Source organism: Oratosquilla oratoria, chromosome 22 (genome assembly GCF_046742065.1).
Source record: "Oratosquilla oratoria isolate Oo_2021 chromosome 22, ASM4674206v1, whole genome shotgun sequence".
In the NCBI taxonomy this organism is placed as follows: domain Eukaryota; kingdom Metazoa; phylum Arthropoda; class Malacostraca; order Stomatopoda; family Squillidae; genus Oratosquilla; species Oratosquilla oratoria.
Genome location: NC_134798.1, coordinates 61,350,681 through 61,370,708, shown reverse-complemented (window position 1 = coordinate 61,370,708; position 20,028 = coordinate 61,350,681). Strand labels below are relative to the sequence as shown.

The 20,028-nt window shown below is 43.6% G+C and overlaps 1 protein-coding gene across 4 annotated transcripts in view; it reads left to right on the top strand.

Moving 5' to 3' along the window:
* Positions 1–20,028, top strand: part of LOC143037634 (glutamate-gated chloride channel-like) — a 58,581-nt gene that overhangs the window by 36,350 nt on the left and 2,203 nt on the right. For 2 of the 4 annotated variants that reach the window (XM_076206174.1, XM_076206171.1), the window contains 3 exons: positions 5,976–6,205; positions 17,078–17,284; positions 19,206–19,481. In XM_076206174.1, the coding sequence (XP_076062289.1) occupies positions 5,976–6,205; positions 17,078–17,284; positions 19,206–19,481 (713 nt within the window). Of the gene's footprint in view, positions 1–5,975; positions 6,206–6,326; positions 6,557–17,077; positions 17,285–19,205; positions 19,482–20,028 lie in introns of all 4 variants that reach the window. The other 2 variants (XM_076206172.1, XM_076206173.1) reach the window with 2 other exon arrangements.

The window sequence follows — 20,028 nt, the reverse complement described above, 5'->3', positions numbered from 1 at the left end:
TATTCCATTCATTAACTACACGGTTGGCAAAGTTGTTTCTACCTACTTCCAAATTGAATCTATTTCCGGACAGTTTGAGACCATTGTTTCTTGTCTGATTCTCATTCAATGTGAAAATTTGGTCACTTTTGATGTTGTCAATTCCCTTTAAAATCTTAAAGACCTGTATCAAGTCACCTCTGAGTCTACGCTTTTTTTAGGGAAAACAGATTCATGTGCTTAAGTCGATTTTCGTATGATTTATTTTTGATATTTGGAATCAGTTTTGTGGCTCGCCGTTGTACTTTTTCCAGTCTGTCAATGTCTTTAATGAGATTCGGTGACCATACGGAAACAGCATATTCCAAATGTGGACGAACTAACGATTTATATAGTTTGTTAATGAGTGATGGACTTTTGAAATCAAAAGATCGCGCAATCAATCCCAGAATCTTATTTGCTTTCTCAGAGGCTGAAATACACTGCTTGGATGATTTGAGGTCGTTACTGATAATTACGCCGAGATCTTTTTCACTATCCACTTTTGTTAACGAATTTCCAAATAACTTGTAATCGTACTTACTGTTATTTTTACCTATGTGTATTACCTTGCATTTACTTGTGTTAAATTTCATTAGCCACTTTTCAGACCATTGCTGTAATTTATCTAAATCTTCTTGAATATCTAATTGGTTTGAGTGATCATTTGCCACTCCGCACAGTTTTGTATCACCAGCAAATTTGGAAACAGTAGATTTTAGTCCATGGTCTAAATCATTTATATATACTATGAATAGAAGTGGCCCAAGAACGGAACCCTGAGGAACTCCACTTGCAACACTTTTCCATCCAGAAGTTTTTTCCATTTAAAACAACTCTCTGTTTTCGACCTTTCAACCAATTACTAGTCCAACCTAATAGGCTACCACTTATTCCATGCAAAGCTAATTTAGTAAGTAGTCTTTTGTGTGGGACGGTATCAAAAGCTTTTGCAAAGTCTAGATATATTAAATCTATATTGTTTCTTTTGTCATAATTCGAGATAACTGTGTTGTAGAATTCGAGTAAGTTAGTCACGCAAGAACGTTTCCGTCTGAAACCATGCTGGCTATCATTTATCAAACGGTTACTTTCTAAATGATATTCGATATCATCTCTGATGATAGTTTCCATTATTTTTCCTACGATCGAAGTCAAACTTATAGGCCTATAGTTATTTGGTTTCTTTTTGTCACCTTTTTTGAATATGGGAGTAACGTTAGCTAGCTTCCATTCTCTTGGGACATCTCCGGATATGATGGATTTCTTGAAAATTATTTCTAATGAAACAACAATCTCATTTTTCATTTCCTTTAAGATTCTTGGATGCCAACCGTCAGGCCCTGGTGTTTTATTAACTTTGAGTTTGTCTATACACCTTTTAATTTTTTCTTTTGTTATATTTACCGTAGTGAGTAAGTTTACCCCAGACTTTTCACAGGTTTCAGTTTGGAATTCACTTTGAGGTGTTTCGTTTACGAATACCGAGCTAAAATAATTGTTTAAGATATTACACATTCCTTCATTTGAATATTCAAGTTGACCGTCAGCAGATAATAGTGGACCAATGTGATTCCTAACAACCTTTTTATCTCTAATGTAACTATAGAATTCTTTGGGATTCTCTTTGGATTTATCAGCGATATTCATTTCGTATTGTCGTTTTCTTTTTCTTATTGTCTTTTTTAAATCTCTCTGTATTGATACATAACTTTCATAGTCATTAGATGCACCCAAGCACTTATATTTCTTATAAGCCTGTCTCTTTTTAGCAATACTTTTTTCAGTTTCTTTGTCGAGCCACTTTGGGAGAGCCTGATTTGGGGGACGTCTGTCCTTAAAAGGAATGTAAGTTTGAATCATCTTAGTGAGCGTATTTTGAAATATTTCCCACATCTGATCTACAGGCCTTTCGTTTAATTTTGCCTCCCAATCTGTAAGCTGAAGCTCCTGACGTAGTTCTATGAACTGAGCTTTACACACACACACACACACACACACACACACACACACACACACACACACACACACACACAACCCGTGGCGCAGTTGGTAGAGTTCCCGGCTGCCACTACGGCGGTCCGGGTTCAAATCCCGCCCAGGACTTAAATAATTTCAATATCACTGCGCTACGAGTCGTTACTCCAACTCACGTGGGCGGGGAGCTGTGTGTGTGTGTGTGTGTGTGTGTGTGTGTGTGTGTGTGTGTGTGTGTGTGTGTGTGTGTGTGTGTGTGTGTGCGTGTTAGGTCACAGCATTACCCTTAGATAGGTCATACATGAGCTCTGAGCTCTCTTCTGGGAGGGAAATAGCTGTCGATCACGAGTCTAACGCGTGATCCAAGACCATAGGGGATCGGCGAAAAATGAAGCAGCGGGGATAAACCAGCCCCTGCTGTTTGGCCCTGATCTTCGTAGGGGTGCTGTGTCTTGCTGCATTGCCTCTGATCCGAGCAGCGTGGCCGGAGTCAGGGATGACCCCAGTGACACGAATTTCTAAGATGTGAGGGAAAGTGAACGGTGGGCGTGTAGGGTGGGCGTGTAAGATGGGCGTATGCTTTGACACAGTCACCCCTTTCATAAGGGGAAAAATGCCCTTTAGTATATGTATGTGTATATGTATATGTATATAAGGTGAAGGGAGGGTGATGAAGAGGAAGGCGAAGATGTGGATAAGAGGGAAGAGGAGGGAGTAGCAAATAAAGGTAGTAGAAAAAATAAACACAGAAAGTCAAAATCAATAGATAAGAAGAGAAGAATATCTTTGGTGTGTGTGGGGGGGTGGTAAGGAGTACACACGTGTACAAGGGGAAGATGATAGCAATGGAGGAGGAGGAGGAAGAGGAGGAGGAGAGAGGGAGTGGAGGTTGGGGAAGTTTATAAAAATTTGTAACCTTAAACCAAGAACGCCCTGAGCATTATCTGCTTGCTTTCTTGGGAATATGCTTGTACATTAGTGTTGTATTGAGATATTGTTAGGATAAAAACATCACGTGGAACAAGGATAACAAGTTTGTCGAAGAACTTTGTAATATAGATAAAAAACATACATATACACACACACACATTATAAATATATATATATATATATATATACTGTATATATATATATATATATATATATATATATATACATATATATATATATGATGAATGGTTTAGACAGACGAGAGAGTGGGTGGAGGAATAAGCGAAGATGGGCAGGAACTTTTTTTTTTTATTGCTAATACGTTTCGACCGACCTACTGAAGAAAAACGAGTCGTTCTAAACGTATAAGCAATAAAAAAAAAAAAAGTTCCAGCTCATCTTCGCTTATTCTTCCTCCACCCACTCTCTCATATATATATATATATATATATATATATATATATATATATATATATATATATATATATATATATATATATATACTGTGTGTGTGTCTTGCTACATTGCTTCTGACCCAGGGCAGTGAGCGGGATATAGGGATGACCCGTCATCCGTGTGGAGCTAATATTATAGGAGGAAAGGGTGGTGGATGGGAGTGGAGTGGGTGGGAGTGGGTAAATGCCTTTTGACTTGGCTACCTCCCTGGTAAGGGGAAAAACCCTTGGTATATAGATGGTATATATGTATATGTATACATATATATATATATATATATATATATATATATATATATATAAGGCTAGGCAGTACGTGAATTGTGGGTAAGTAAAGTTTGTGTTTATTTTGTAGAAAGCAGAATGAAAAGGTTTATAGAGAACGGAGGGTTTAAGGGGTGACTAAAGAAAAAAGAAAACAGTCGAATTAAAATGATTACACTCGTGTTAGAAAATAAGGAGGAAATATTCATTCAATCTCTTCTGTGGGTGAAACTGGCGCACTTCAGTTGAATTAGGAATTCAAGGAGAGGAAACAAAGGTGGAGATAGGTGATGCTAATAAGCGTTGCTGGGAGCGCAGAACAATGGGTATTGTGTTGGAGAACACAGGTTCTCGAGAGTTTCTCTGGCTTATTAATACGTTCAAAAGTAAATAAAAAAAATGAAAAAGGAGGGAGGGCAGTGCATTGCATTTCAATGCGAAAAATTGTGACAAATCGCTAGTAGCAGCGATGTAATTTAAAAAATTAGGCCCGGCCGTCGCGAAGCTTCGAACGCAGGACCCTCTGAGCGTAAGTCCTACGCTTTACCACCTCGCCACTTATATATGTATATTTTATATATATATATATATATATATATATACATATATATATATATATATACATATATATATATATATACATATATATATATATATATACATATACATATATATATATATATACATATACATACATATATATATATATTTATATACATATACATACATACATATATATATATATATATACATATACATACATATATATATATATATACATACATATATATATATATATATACATATACATACATACATATATATATATATATACATATACATACATATATATATATATATATACATACATATTATACATATATATACATATACATACATATAGATATATATATACATATACATACATATATATATCTACATATACATACATATATATATATATATATATATACATATACATACATATATATATATATATATATATATATATATATATATATATATATATACCTTTTTTATTAACCCAAACATTTTCTCAATGGCCCCTTTTAAATACTCCTTCCTTTTATTTATGTGTTGGGTATCTAAATAAAAAATTGTGATTAAATTTCTCATTTTTTGTTTAGCTGATTTAATATAATCTTAAATTTATAATTGTATTTGTATTGCATCCTCTTATTATCACCATTATCATTAGTTATCATCATCATTATCATCATCATTATCATCATCATCATCATCAACATCATCATCATTAAGTGTTGCTTTATGATTATGGTTTGATATTACAATATTTGACTAAGTTTTACGCGCATTTCTAAATAACCAAATTTTCCAGTGATGCACTTCAGTTGTATTTATGTTTGTACAATAAACAAGATAATACCAGTGGTTTCCTAAAAGGGTGTCCTAAAAGCAGTACTCACGAAGAATAGGTACATTTTTGGGACACCCTGTATCTACGATTATACGCATATACGTATATACAGTATTCGTATATACGTTCATATGTATACGGATGTATGTATGCATTTATGCATACAAATTACTTTTATACAGGGTGTCATAAAAATGTACTCACTCTGTGAGTGCATTTGTGAGTATTCCTTATGGGTAATTTTTTAGAACACCCTGTATCTTGTCTATTTATGTCTGACTGTGTTTAGTGTTTACAAGCCTTTGCCGAGACGGTCAAGTTACATAAGTTACATTAATGATTTTTTCTCAGTTTCCAGTTTCAAGACTTCTGTGTCTTATGTTTTAATTACCTTCTCTAATCTCCCCCCTTGCCCTCCCCCCCATTGTCTCCTCCCCTCCCAGCCCTCCGTCTTGTGTGAGACGGACGTCAGAAAGAAGCATCTCCCTGTTCCCCGTCTTCCAAATCCGTCAACATCCACGCCTCTCTATGGAGGTGCAGCCCCTAGGGGCTGGTACTTGGTCCCCGGACCGGGCCCAAGATTTCTCTCTGTCGACTTCATCTGCTGGGAACCGGCGACTGATCGCTCAACACTGATACAACGCATTGCCCATTGTGTCTTCCCAGAGAGATCTATGGGAGTGCCCGGGGATCGTGGCCAGCCACCACGGGGCCGGGGGTTTTCGGTGACTGGAACTAGAGGCATCAATGCCGTGAATGCCCGCAACAGACGCCCTGATGGGCTAGCTTGCCTCCTATCACGGGTTCAAACAAAGCCCGTGGGAGTGACACTTCACTAAAAAAAAAAAAAAAAAAAAAATTGCTCCCCCAGCCCCCCTGACCCGTCTCGCACTCCCCCCAAATCATAACGCCTCTCCCATCATGCACAACAGGTGAGTACAGCTGCCTCCTCGTTGCGCTCATCTTCAAGCGCGAGTTCTCATACTACCTGATCCAGTACTACATCCCCTGCTGTATGTTGGTCATCGTCTCCTGGGTCTCCTTCTGGTTGGACCAGAACGCCGTTCCAGCCAGGGTCTCCCTCGGGGTCACCACGCTCCTGACCATGTCCACACAGACGTCCAGTATCAACCAGTCCCTACCGCCCGTGTCCTACACCAAGGTACATGTACTCGGCTGACCCCCCCCCCAGACCCCCGACCTCACGACTCCCACCGAAAATGACCCCTTGTGAACCTCGGTTAACCCAGTTCCCCCCTTTTGTCGTCCCTCCGTCAACACAGGTGAATACAGCTGCCTGCTGGTGGTGCTCATCTTCAAGCGCGAGTTTTCCTACTACCTTATCCAGTTCTACATCCCCTGCTGTATGTTGGTCATCGTCTCGTGGGTCTCCTTCTGGCTGGACCAGAACGCCGTGCCGGCCAGAGTCTCCTTAGGAGTCACCACTCTCCTGACTATGTCCACACAGACGTCCAGCATCAATAGCACTCTACCCCCGGTGTCCTACACCAAGGTCAATCCCCCAAAATCAAAATGTGTCTGTCGGTGTGGTGTGGTGTGGTGTATACGTGGCATTGTAACTAACTTGATGGAGCTGCAAGACCCTTGGCGAACAACGGGGTCTTCGCCAAAAATCACGCTCATGTGCATCGTAAACCCCCAACCCCCCACCCACGCCCCCTCCTCCCTCCCTCCTCCCTCTCCCTCCACCTCACATTACCCCCTCCCTTCCTCCCTCCCCTCCTTCTTCACCTTAACCACCCTCCACCTCCCCTTTCCCTACCTCCCTTTACTCCCCACCCTTCCACTATACCTCCCCTTCTCCCCATCCCTCCCCCTACCTGACCATACGCCCAACCCCTACCCTAACCTATTACCCCCACCCTCTCCCCTTACCCCCTCCCCTCCCCATCCCCCTCAACCTCCTCCCCATCCCTCTCCCCCTACCTCACCTTACCTAAAATTACCCTCCACCCCGCCCCTAACTCATCTTAACCCCTTCCCCTCCCATCCACCCTCCCTCTTCACCTCCCCTTCCTTACCTAAACTTACCCCCTCCTCCCTTCCCTTACCTCACCTTACCCATTCCTCTCCCCCACCTCCCTTTATATCCACCCTCTCTTCCTACGTCACCCTACCCTCTCCCCCATCTCCCTCCCCTCCACCTCCCCCTACCTCATCTTACCCACTTCCCCCTACCTCTCCTTAACCTCAATTTACCCCCACACCCTTCCCCTCACGCTATCTCAACTTATCCACTCCCCCTACCTCCCCTCGTTTGAAGAAGTCTCCCCTCTCCTCCCCCCGGTTTCCACGACGAGGATTCCCCCCAACAGTCTCACATCTCCTTATCCTCTCTCTTTCCCCTCTTTCCCTTTCTCCCACCTTCTCCACTCCCCCATTCCCACCTTCCCCCACTCCCCCTTTCCCACCTTCCCCACTCCCCCTTTCCCACCTTCCCCACTCCCCCTTTCCCACCTTCCCCACTCCCCCTTTCCCACCTTCCCCACTCCCCCTTTCCCACCTTCCCCACTCCCCCTTTCCCACCTTCCCCACTCCCCCTTTCCCACCTTCCCCACTCTCCCTTTCCCACCTTCCCCACTCCCCCTTTTCACACTTCCCCCCTCCCCCTCTCCCCACCTTCCCCACTCCCCCTTTCCCACCTTCCCCACTACCCCTTTCCCACCTTCCCCACTCCCCCTTTCCCACCTTCCACCACTCCCCCTTTCCCACCTTCCCCACTCTCCCTTTCCCACCTTCCCCACTCCCCCTTTCCTACCTTCCACCACTCCCCCTTTCCCACCTTCCACCACTCCCCCATTCCCAGCTCCCCCACTCCCCCTTTCCCACATTCTCCACTCCCCCCACTCCCCCTTTCCCACCTTCCCCACTCTCACTTTCCCACCTTCCCCACTCTCACTTTCCCACCTTCCCCACTCCCCCTTTCCCACCTTCCCCTCTCCCACCTTCCACCACTCCCCCTTTCCCACCTTCCCCACTCCCCCTTTCCCACCTTCCCCACTCTCCCTTTCCCAACTTTCCCAATTCCCCCTTTCCACCTTCCCCACTCTCCCTTTCCCACCTTCCCCACTCCCCCTTTCCCACCTTCCACCACTCCCCCTTCCCCACTCCCCCTTTCCCACCTTCCCCACTCCCCCTTTCCCACCTTCCACTATTCCCCCTCTCCCACCTTCCCCACTCCCCCTCTCCCACCTTCCCCACTCTCCCTTTCCCACCTTCCACCACTCCCCCTTTCCCACCTTCCCCACTCCCCCTTTCCCACCTTTCCCACTCCCCCTTTCCCACCTTCCCCCTCCCCCATGGGCCCCCTGCATGCGAGCTTCGCGCCCTACCCACGCCCCCGCCCTGCACTGATGTACTCACCCTTGCCTGCCATGATTGGTGGCTCCGCCCCCGACGTCCTTGGCCCCGCCCCCCGCAAGGAGTTTGCCGCGTCGTCCTCGTCTTGATTGCGTCTTCGTAAGCCTGCGTCTCGCCCCGTAAGCCCCCTAGCTCCAGCAGCCCCCTGGCTCCAACAGCCCCCTATAGTCAGCGCAAGGAGAACTGACCGATAAGGCGGGGCTAGGAAATTTCCCGGTGTTGCCACACATGGGCATCCATGGCGAGAACGTGCGTGTGGATGCAATGTTTTCTGAATGCAGTGTGAGGGGGGCGGGGCCAGAGATTAGATGTAGCGGCAACGTCGCTCTCTCTTTTCCATATGCCATATCTAGACTCGAAGAAACGAAACCTTTGTATAGAAAACATTGCTTTGATTTTTACCTCAGTGGTGGTGTGTGACAAAAATTATAATATAATCATATGTGGCAACATTATAAAATCATAAAATAGAATTCTAAAATAAAATAAAATTATGAAATAATTAGATGTGGCACCACAGGGGAACTCCCAGTGCTCCGCCCTAACGGCCAGTTCTCAGTGCAACGGGTATAGCTCCAGCAGCCCCTCCCCCCATTCTTTAATTCTCCGCCCCTAGCCCCTCCCACTTCTTTATTTCCACGCTCCTAGCCCCTCCCATTTCTTTGGTTCTCTGCCCCCTAGCCCCTCCCATTCCGTTCATTCTCCGACCCCTAGCCCCTCCCATTTCTTTCTCCGCCTAGCCCCTCCCATTTCTTTAATTCTCCGCCCCCTAGCCCCTCCCATTTCTTTAATTCTCCGCCCCCTAGCCCCTCCCATTTCTTTAATTCTCCGCCCCCTATCCCCTCCCATTTCTTTCATTCTCCGCCCCCTATCCCCTCCCATTTCTTTAATTCTCCGCTCCTAGTCCCTCCCGTTTCTTGATTCCCCGCCCCTAGCCCCTCACATTTCTTTCAAAATCCGTCCCTACTCCCTCCCATTCTTTCATTCTCTGCCCCTAGCCCCTCCCATTTCTTTAATTCCCCGCCCCTAGCCCCTCCCATTTCTATAATTCTCCGCCCCTAGTCCCTCCCGTTTCTTTGATTCTCAGCTCCTAGCCCCTCCCATTTCTTTAATTCTCCGTCCCTAGCCCCTCCAATTTCTTTAATTCTCCGCACCTAGCACCTCCCATTTCTTTGATTCCCCTCCCCAAGCCCCTCCCATTTTTTCAATTCTGCGCCCTCCCCCATTTCTTTTATTCTCCGCCCCTAGCCACTCTCATTTGTTTAATTCTCAGCCCATAATAACTCCCATCTTTCATTCTCCACCCCTAGCCCCTCCCATTTCTTTGATTCCCCTCCCCAAGCTCCTCCCCTATTTTAATTCTGTGCCCCCTGCCTTCCCCATTTCTTTTATTTTCCTCCCCTAGCCCCTCTCACTCTTTTTAATTCCCCGCCTCCGGCCCATCATACTTTTTTAATTACCCTGGCCCCTCCCCTTTCTTCAATTCTGCGCCTCAGCCCCCTCCCCCTTTATTTCCCCGCCCCCGGCCCTTCCCGTATTTTAATTCCCCTGGCCCCTCCCGTTTCGTTATTACCCCGCCCCCGGCCCCTCCTACTTTTTATAATTCCCTGGCCCCTTCCCTTTTTTTAATTATGCGCTTCTGGTACCTCCCTTTTTCGTTATTTCCCCGCCACCGGCCTCTCCTATTTTTTCTTAATTCCCCTTCAATACTGCGCCTCTGGCCCCTCCCCTTTTCGCTAGGCCCCCGCCTCTCCCCCTTTTCGTTATGTCCCCGCCCCCGGCCCCTTTTCGTTATGTCTCCGGCCCCTCCCCCTTTTCGTTATGTCCCCGCCCTCGGCCCCTCCCCCTTTTCGTTATGTCCCCACCCCCGGCCCCTCCCCCTTTTCGTTATGTCCCCGCCCCCGGCCCCTCCCCTTTTCGTTATGTCCCCGCCCCGGCCCCTCCCCCTTTTCGTTATGACCCCGCCCCTGGCCCCTCCCCCTTATCGTTATGTCCCCACCCCCGGCCCCTCCCCCGATCCTGCAAGAGGAGTCCGGGGATGTTATTCTGCGCTGAACGTCTTGTCAACCCGTCCTTCTCCGCCAAAATGTCGTTTTCACATGGACTCTCTCAATGTCTACGTGTTTACCTGTGTACTTACCTCTATCTATCTATATGTCTGTATTTCTATGTTATATCCATATATTTGTCACATACTTCACTGCCTTTTCTATGTATAACATGTGTCTATATATGTTTGTGTGTGTGTGTGTGTGTGTGTGTGTGTGTGTGTATTCACTTGGTCTTTGGATCACGTGTTGGACTCGTGATCGACAGCTATTTCCCTCCTGGAAGAGAGCTCAGAGCTCGTAGGTCCGATCTATGGGTAATACTATGACCTTGCACACACACACACACCCAACTCCCCGCCCACGAGAGTTGGAGTAACACCCCCTCAGCGCTGCGATACTGATATTATTTCAGCCCCGGGCGAGAGTCGAACCCGGACCTCCGTAGTGGCAGGCCAGAGCTCTAACCACAGCGCCATGAGAGGTGTGTGTGTGTGTGTGTGTGTGTGTGTGTGTGTGTGTGTGTGTGTGTGTGTTTGTTTGTATGCCCTTGTACATTTGTATATATCCATACATACACACTTATGTAAATATATACAGTATATGGATATATAATCATGTGAATTAATGTCTACGTGTAAATACAAATACATAAAACATAAGCATCTTCGTATATATGTGTAAACATATGCATGAACGTAGGCATGCACTGTATACAACATCTACAATATCTACAATGGTAAAAAATAATCTTTGCTACGAGTGTCACTGGCTGGAATACCCACAACAGTCTTCAGGATCTACCACAGGTAAAAAAAAAAAGAAAAAAAAAAAAAAAAAAAAAAAAAAAAAAAAAAAAAAAAAAAAAAAAAAAGGGGCAAAGGACAAAGGATCTATGCCACCTGACCATAGGAATCTGAGGAGGCGAACAGCCACCGGTTTCAGTTCTGTAGGAATAGGCGGAGGATTACATTAAAAGAAGTTGGTAGAGAGAGAGAGAGAAGAGAGAGAGAATCTTGGGCTCGGTCCGGGAGCCGAGTGTCATCCCCTTGAGGTTGCACCTCCAGATGGAAGCGAATACTGTATGTTGTCCCTATAGTGTACTGTATATACCCATAATTCCCATGTATATGTATGTGTATATATATATATATATATATATATATATATATATATATATATACACATATATATATATATATATACATATATATAGTAGGTATGTGTATATGCATCTTTATGTATACGTGTGTGCATGTATGTATGAGTGTATGTTTGTATATGCATGCATGTGTATGCATGTATATACGTATGCATATAGTTGTTAGTGTATGTATGTACTGTATGTATGTATGCATGTATGTATGTGTACGTTTATCGTTTGAATGGACGGTTGTAATCGAGTCCAAGACCGGGTTCGAAATCGAATCCAAGACCAAGTCCGAGACCGAGTTCTAGATCGAGTCCGTGACCGAGTCCGTGACCGAGTCCGAGATCGAGTCTAAGACCGACTCCTAGGCCGCGCCCTAGACCGTGTCCAAAACAGAGTCCGAGTCCGAAACCGAGTCCTAGACCAAATCCGAGACTGAGTCCGAGATCGAGTCCAAGTTCGAGACCGAGTCGGAGACCGAGACCAAGACCAAGTCCGAGACAGACCTCGAGATCGAGTCTTAGACCAAGTCCGAGATCGAGTCCAAGTCTGAGACCGAGTCCCAGACCAAGTCCGAGTCTACGACAGAGTTCAAGACCGAGTCCAAAATCGAGTCCAAGACCGAGTCTGACCAAGTCTAGGACCGAGTCCAAACCAGAATCCAAGACCGATTCCGAGTCCAAGACCGAGTCGAAGACAGAGTTCAAGACCGAGTCCAAGACTCTAACCAAGTCTTAGGCCGAGTCCAAGCCAGAATACAAGACCGATTCCGAGTCCAAGACTGAGTCCGAGTCCAAGACCGAGTTCAAGACTGAGTCCGAAGACCGAGTTCAAGACTGAGTCCGAGACCAATTGTAGGACCGAGTCCTAGCCAGAGTCCAAGACCGAGTTCAAGACTGAGTCCGAAGACCGAGTTCAAGACTGAGTCCGAGACCAATTGTAGGACCGAGTCCTAGCCAGAGTCCAAGACCGAGTTCAAGATTGAGTCCAAGATCGAATCCGAGATCTAGTCCAAGACAGAGTTCAAGGTCGGGTCCAAAATCGAGGCCGAGTTCAAGACCGAGTCCAAAATCGAGGCCGAGTCCAAGACCGAGTCCAAGACCGAGTCTGCGACCGAATTCCAAAGTCCAAGACCGAGACAGTGGCAGCGTCCAAGTCCGTGTTCTATTAGGATTCAATGTCGGAATTTGTGTCCCTTTAAGTGAATCTTCTCGGTTCAGTTCAACCAATGTAATATTCATCACCATGGTACGCACAGTGGAATACCAGCTGTCGACTCAAATTCCACTGACTGGAAACCCACAGCCCCACAGTGGTTGGCAACGGTCCTCTGGACTTCTTGCGCATATGCATCTCTCTAGGAAGAAACGTTAGACTGTTGTCTGTGTTTTATTAGTATGGAACTGTTTTTGTGTCACCTGCTTATACTGGGAACAGAAGGGAACCTATCACCGGTTGCCCGCTCTCCTTATGGGAAAGGGTTCAGGAAATACAGTAATAAGTTTAATAAAGTATTTGGGCCTACTCGGGAGATTGAGTGTCAGCCCCTCGGGGCTGCACCTCCAGATGAAGGTGAGGGTGTTGTCGGGTTTTGAAAGTGGGCGGCTGGGAGATGATTCTCTCTGATGTCTATCTCGTGAGACAAATCGTTCTCATTCGGAACTTCGAGATCGTATACTAAGTTTGCACACAACAGAATAGAAAATACATTGCAACAAGCCGTACAGTACAGGACTAATTGCCATACATGTACGGAATGCTCCCGTACGCTGTATTATAATTTTTCCTAAGCTTCCTTAAGTACTGTTTTAGTTACACTTAAAGTACAGGTTCTTGTACTTAAGTGTAAGTGAAAAAGCACCCTCATCATGAGCTCACATCTTTAGCTGTATTTTGTGAAAAGTTCCATATAGTGTATTGTGTGTATTTATTGAAAAATATAGACACGGGATTTTCAAAATCAATTGCAGCATAGATTTACTCCTCAAAGCATTCTCTTTTTATTTTTTTATTTTATGTATACACACACACACACACACACACACACACACACACACACACATATATATATATATATATATATATATTTTTTTTTTTCTACCCACAATACGGCTTTCTCGTTTTTGGAATGGCCCTGAAATCATATTAACGTGTAGCTGTATACCATCTATAAGCTCGCCGAATGGTCTTTTTTTCCCACAATGATAAAACAATTACATCCACAAACAATAAAATTTATTATTAACTGCTTGAAACCGGGAAATAGATGCATTTGGAATGGCTACTTACTTCAAATGGTAGTTACAATTTCAAGTTTATTTTTATTTCTACTTTATTTTTTCATTTTTGGAGCTTGGCATTTTTTGGGGTGGGGTTCACTAAATACATTTAGCAAGACAAATGCGCTGGAAAATATACAAATTAACTAGTCTACCGCTAACATTTTATATAAAACATTTTAATAACTCTGCTACTTGTGAAAAAAAAACTATCTAATGATGACGCTAACATTTGGAAAAAAATATTTAAAAAGATGACAAAATATGACATTAAGAATTGACAGGGAGTTTTGAGGAGCTGATATTGGAATAGGACAAAATACAATACATCTAAGTTTGAAATAAAAATAAATTCTCCGTATCTAGGGATAGAAGTTGAATATTTATTATGAAGCGTAGTTCCTTTCTTTACATCACAAAAAAAGAAAAAAAAAATGGCTACATGAACCTAATTTTGAAATTTTGAAAGTTTCCTCTACATTAGTTACCAATCGATAACTCTGCACAACAACTGACAATTCAGAACAGTGTCGCATTTCCAAAACATGTAACGTTAGGAGAAATTCAGGAAAAGGAAAGAAGTCTCGAGTTAACTTAACTCACAAAACTCATGAATAAGCTAACCTAACTCACAAAACAATTTATTTTCCCTCTTAGCCATAACCGACAGTAACAACACACAAAAACGAATTTATAGAATACAATTCCTTTCTTCTTCTTCACATTCTCTAATATATTATATCCACATTTTCCTTACCTTTTCCCCTTATGCATAACTAGACTGAGCTAGTTTTAGTTACCTCTGGACTAGTTAGGGATAACACTAAGAATCTCTGTTCTAGAAACATCACTAAGAAAGAAGCATGACTGCATGATGCATGGGTCCACTCACTAAGAAAGAATAATTGATTAGTTCAACGTAGATTATATAATCATATTACTAAGATATATATTTTTCTATTTCTCCTTATTATTTCATAGATTCTATGTGGTTTTGTGTCCTGATTATATATGTATATATATATACATATATATATATATATATATATATTATATATGTTTTTTTTTTTTTTTTTTGTAAGGTTATTACCGTCATAAATGCCTAGCGTATGGTTGGTCACCTAGGTTAGGTTAGGTTAGATCAAATTAGATTAAGTTAAACTAGCCTAGGTTAGACTGGGATAGGTTAGGTTAGGTGAGATTAGGTTACTAAGTATTTCAGCGGCTTTGACCCATCGTTTTTCGCTCATATTTCCGAAATAATCATTCACATCAGCATGGTATATTAGCACAGCCTAATTCACACCCGGCCATAATTTTTGACGTTATAGTGTATTCACAAGTGTATTTAATTACGGTGTTTACTCTTGATATTGTGTGTGTCGTAGCCGACACCCGTGAAGTAAATCGAACAAGTGAAGTTGGGATACACGAGGTAGTTTGTGATGACGTCACGACTTCACCTGTTCGATTTACTTCAGGGGTGTCGGCTACGACACACTTAATATCAAGAGTAAACGCCGTAATTAAATACACTTGTAAATGCACTCTAACGTCAAAAATTATGGCCGGGTGTGAATTAGGCTGTGCTAATATATCATACTGATGTGAATGGTTATTTCGGAAATATGAGCGAAAAACGATGGGTCAAAGCCGCTGAAATACTTAGTAGGTGACCTTAGTTTTGGCTAGATTACGTTAGGTTAGGTCAGATTAGATTGGGTTAGGTTAGATTAGGTTTGGTTATATAAGTTGTCATTAGTTTAGGTGAGTTGGGTTATGTTCATCTGATTATTCCTTACTGTCTTCATTTTTCCTCCCGATCATAAAGCCCTTCCGACTAGTGTGACCTTATTTTACTTGAAAAATCGTAAATTACTCTTTTTCATGGATGCTCGTTATATGAACTGAATGTATAATAAGGACCAATTATTCGCAGTAAATGAATAAGTGAAAGTATGTAAAGAAGTAAACAAGTAATTACGTAAACAAGTAAATCAAAATATAGATATATAAATAATATTTTTCTATAATGATACTCTCAGCAATTGGTGAAAATAGCAAAACTATGTGTGGAAACAACAGAGCAAGTATTGATGGACAAAAGCGACTTTGGAGTTTAGTTAAAAGAGAAATCTGACTTGACCCATTTGCGACGGTAATAAATCACTTAAAAGCTGAAATATAGTATATCAAGAACCCAAAACATTCAGAGGAATCAATGAAATCCTGAGGAGGAATAGGATAAAGTCCGACGTCTAAACTTTAGTCATTAAGTAGCTACACACTCAGACTGAATCTACACATCACCACTTCACCCCTTCTCACGGCATGCCTCCTTAAATATTACATATTTTCTACATTTTGCTTCCCTTTCCTCACCTATATCTAGAATGGGGTAGCCTAAGACTATGCTAGAGTGGGTGGGGACAGGCAAAAAAAAAAAAAAAAAAAATCCCTGTTCAAGACAGAGAAAAAAATTACAAATACATGGCTGAGTGGTTGAGATTCTTCTGAACACCAAAATAACGTTATTTTGGGTGTTATTTCAAGGTTTAGTACAAAATAACCCGAAATGGCGCGAAATGTAAAAAATAATAATAAATCTATATTATATATCTACATTCATATACACACCCTCCAGATGTGTAATCAAGAGAACACACTGTGACCCTGTATTGCACGTCTAATCTATTCACAGCTTGATCTGGAGTCAACTCGAATTGAGACGAGTTGTGTAACTATCAGTATTAACACAATTGTTATTTTGATTTGTATTACATTTCCCTGTGCTCTACTGATGCATGTATTATATTTGTACCTAGACCCTGCATTCGTATGTTTGTATGTATACCTATGCATGAAACTACATGTACCTCGTCTTTGGTGGCATCCTCATAAATGCATGAACAATTGTACAAGATAAACTCCATGTGTACATGAGTTTGTACATCCAATGTAACAATACATATCTATGTAATTACTACAATACATTCGTCCTCGTTTTCTTTGTTCCTCTGTACCCAAGGAGACCGGGGGAGCAGACTGGAAATGGACCGTTTTCTTCCAGACTTTGATAAAGCGATTCCTCTTCTTGATGTTTGGCGAGCGCGCGCGCGCGACCCAGAAACCCCCTACTAACAGCTTCTTCGCTCGTTCTCCCTCTCATTCTCCAGGCCATCGACGTCTGGACAGGAGTCTGTCTCACCTTCGTCTTCGGGGCGCTGCTCGAGTTCGCCCTCGTCAACTACGCTTCCAGATCGGACAAGCATCGTGAGAAACTCAAGGAGAAGATGAAGGAGCAGCTGAAGCAGAGGGAGCTCATGGAGGCAGCCATGATGGAGCAAATGGAGGATGGCCACGGGCACTCCACTTATGCAATGGTAACTCCCAACTTAATCTTCTTCGAAAACTCCCCTCCCCTTCCCCTTCCCCCCTCCCCACACTCCTACTTCTATCCGTGTCCGACCTTTCGCCGTCCCTCGTCGCCCCATCCCCCAACTCCCCCGAGTACTGATGACATCACCGGAAGCGTGCTGGTCTCGCATTCGCTTAGTTCTGGGTTCGAATCCCGCACTCCTCTGCAATTCCCAGCAGTGACCGTTACCTGTGCCAACAGTCCCCTAAAGCATATCATAGGTGACGGCTTCGGCCGCAACTACTCAGCGCCTCCCGGCGTAGAGTCCTCACCATCATCAGATCACAACTAAGCGAGTGTGAGAACAACACGCTTCCCATTACGCCACCAGTGCATTGAAGCATGAAAAGATGATTTATTATTATTTACTATTTACCTGTTTGTTTATTATCTAACTATACCTATTTATTTTACTCATTATTATTTATATCTTATTTTTTTTCTATTTATCATTATTATAATTTTTTCGCACTCGACCTAGTTATGGACCAAATGGTCTCCTGTCGGCATGCTCCGCCTTTGTAATCCTTTGTATTCTTCTAAACTGTCAATCCCCTTCATCCACTCCTTGATGTTCTATGAAGCCGAAAAAAAACTTTGGTTTAATTTTGAAAATAAACCCATGAGCTTAGAAAATATGCCTGAGGACGTTGAAGGGGAAGCATGGAATACCAGAACGTAACAAATTCTTTATTTCAAGATTCTTTCTTCCCTTTCAATACTAAGGCCGCCTGGTTATCTCCCTTTTCAGGAAAAAAAAAACTCTCCTCTTCCTTCTCTCTCGTCTATTCTCCAATTCCTCTCCTCCTCTTCCTCCTCCTCCTCCTCTTCCTCCTCCTCCTTCTCTTCCTCCTCCTCTTCCTTCTCCTCCTCCTCCCCTTCCTCCTCCTCCTCTTCCTCTTTCTCTTCCTCCTCCTCCTCCTCCTCCTCTCCTTTTTTTTCTTCTCTTCCTGTTTCTCCTCTTTCTCTTTCTCCTCTTCATCTTGGCTTCTGTAGTCGGTTGTCTTCAAGTGTGTGATACAACCACATGAAAGTTCTATCACATTTCTGTCACTTTTCCTCCTTCTTTCCACTTCCTCCTCCTACTTTTCCTTTCTTTACTCCTTCTCTTGTTCCTCCTGTTCCTCCTCCTCTTCCTTTTCTGTGAGAACATAGGAATGAAGGAGACTGCAAGAGACCATAAGGCCTACACTAGACCTTAAAGTTCTACTGCGTCTTGGATCTCTGTCGCTTTTCCTCCCTCTTTCCACTTCCTTTTCTTCCTCTTCCTCCTCCTCCTCCTCTTCTTCCTCTTCCTCTTCTTTCTCCTCTTCCTTTTTTGTGTCTGCAACAACCGCTTTCAAGTTCTACCGCATCCTTGTCTCTTCTCCTCTCTTCCCTTAATCCACTTCTTCCTCTTCCTCCTCCTCCTCCTCCTTCTCTTCTTTTTCTGTGAGTGTGTGCAGCGATCGCCTTAAAGTTCTACAGCGTCCTTGTCTCTTCTCCACCCTTAATCCACTTCTTCCTCTTCCTCCTCCTCCTCCTCCTCCTTCTCTTCTTTTTCTGTGAGTGTGTGCAGCGATCGCCTTAAAGTTCTACCGCGTCCTTGTCTCTTCTCCACCCTTAATCCACTTCTTCCTCTTCCTCCTCCTCCTCATTCTCTTCCTTTTCTGTGAGTGTGTGCAGCGATCGCCTTAAAGTTCTACCGCGTCCTCGTCTCTTCTCCACCCTTAATCCACTTCTTCCTCTTCCTCCTCCTCCTCCTCCTTCTCTTCTTTTTCTGTGAGTGTGTGCAGCTACCGCCTTAAAGTTCTACCGCATCCTCGTCTCTTCTCCACCCTTAATCCACTTCCTCATCCTCCTCCCCCTCTTCCTTCCCTGTTTTGTGCTCAACACCCTCCTTAAAGTTCTGCTGCATCTTCCAGAAGCCCTTGGTCTCGCGTCACAACGGCGGGAGTCTCTCGTCCTCGGGCGGGGAGAAGGGTCGGCCGTGCGAGATCCACCTCCAGCCCAAGAGGAAGAACTGCTGCCGGACCTGGCTCTCCAAGTTCCCCACCAGGAGTAAGCGCATCGACGTCATATCGAGGATCACCTTCCCGCTCGTCTTCGCCTTCTTCAACTTGGCCTACTGGAGCACCTACCTCTTCACCGAAGAGGAGGAAGGGGGGCCGCCCAAGAAATAGGTAAGAGGGGGGGGGTGTCCGGAGCAGGAGGAGGAGGAGGAGGAAGAGGAGGAGGAAGAGGAGGAGGCAGAGGAGGAAGAGGAGGAGGAGGAGGAAGAAGAGGAGGAAGAAGAGGAGGAAGAGGAGGAGGAGGAAGAGGAGGAGGAGGAAGAAGAGGAGGAAGAGGAGCAGGAGGAGGAGGAGGAGCAGGAGGAGGAGGAGGAGGAAGAGGAGGAGGAGCAGGAGGAAGAGGAATAGGAGGGAACCCCGCAATATCTATGGAGATCCTGTCTTTTTTGAGGGTGGGGTGGGGAGAATATTTCCCTTTGAATTGTTTTTTGGGGGAAAGATTTTAATTTTTTTTTTTTTTTTTTTTTTTTTTGAAGGTTCCCCATTTTTAAGTGTTTCCTTCTTCGTCAAGAAGATCTATTTTTTTTTCTCTTCTTTTTTCTTCTTTCGTGCGGGTTTCCCTCCTCCACCACTTTCACATTTTCTAAAGAAAATGTTATAGCAAATGTATTTGTTTTGTCTTCTTGGTTTTTATTCTAATTTCTTTATTCAGTTCTTT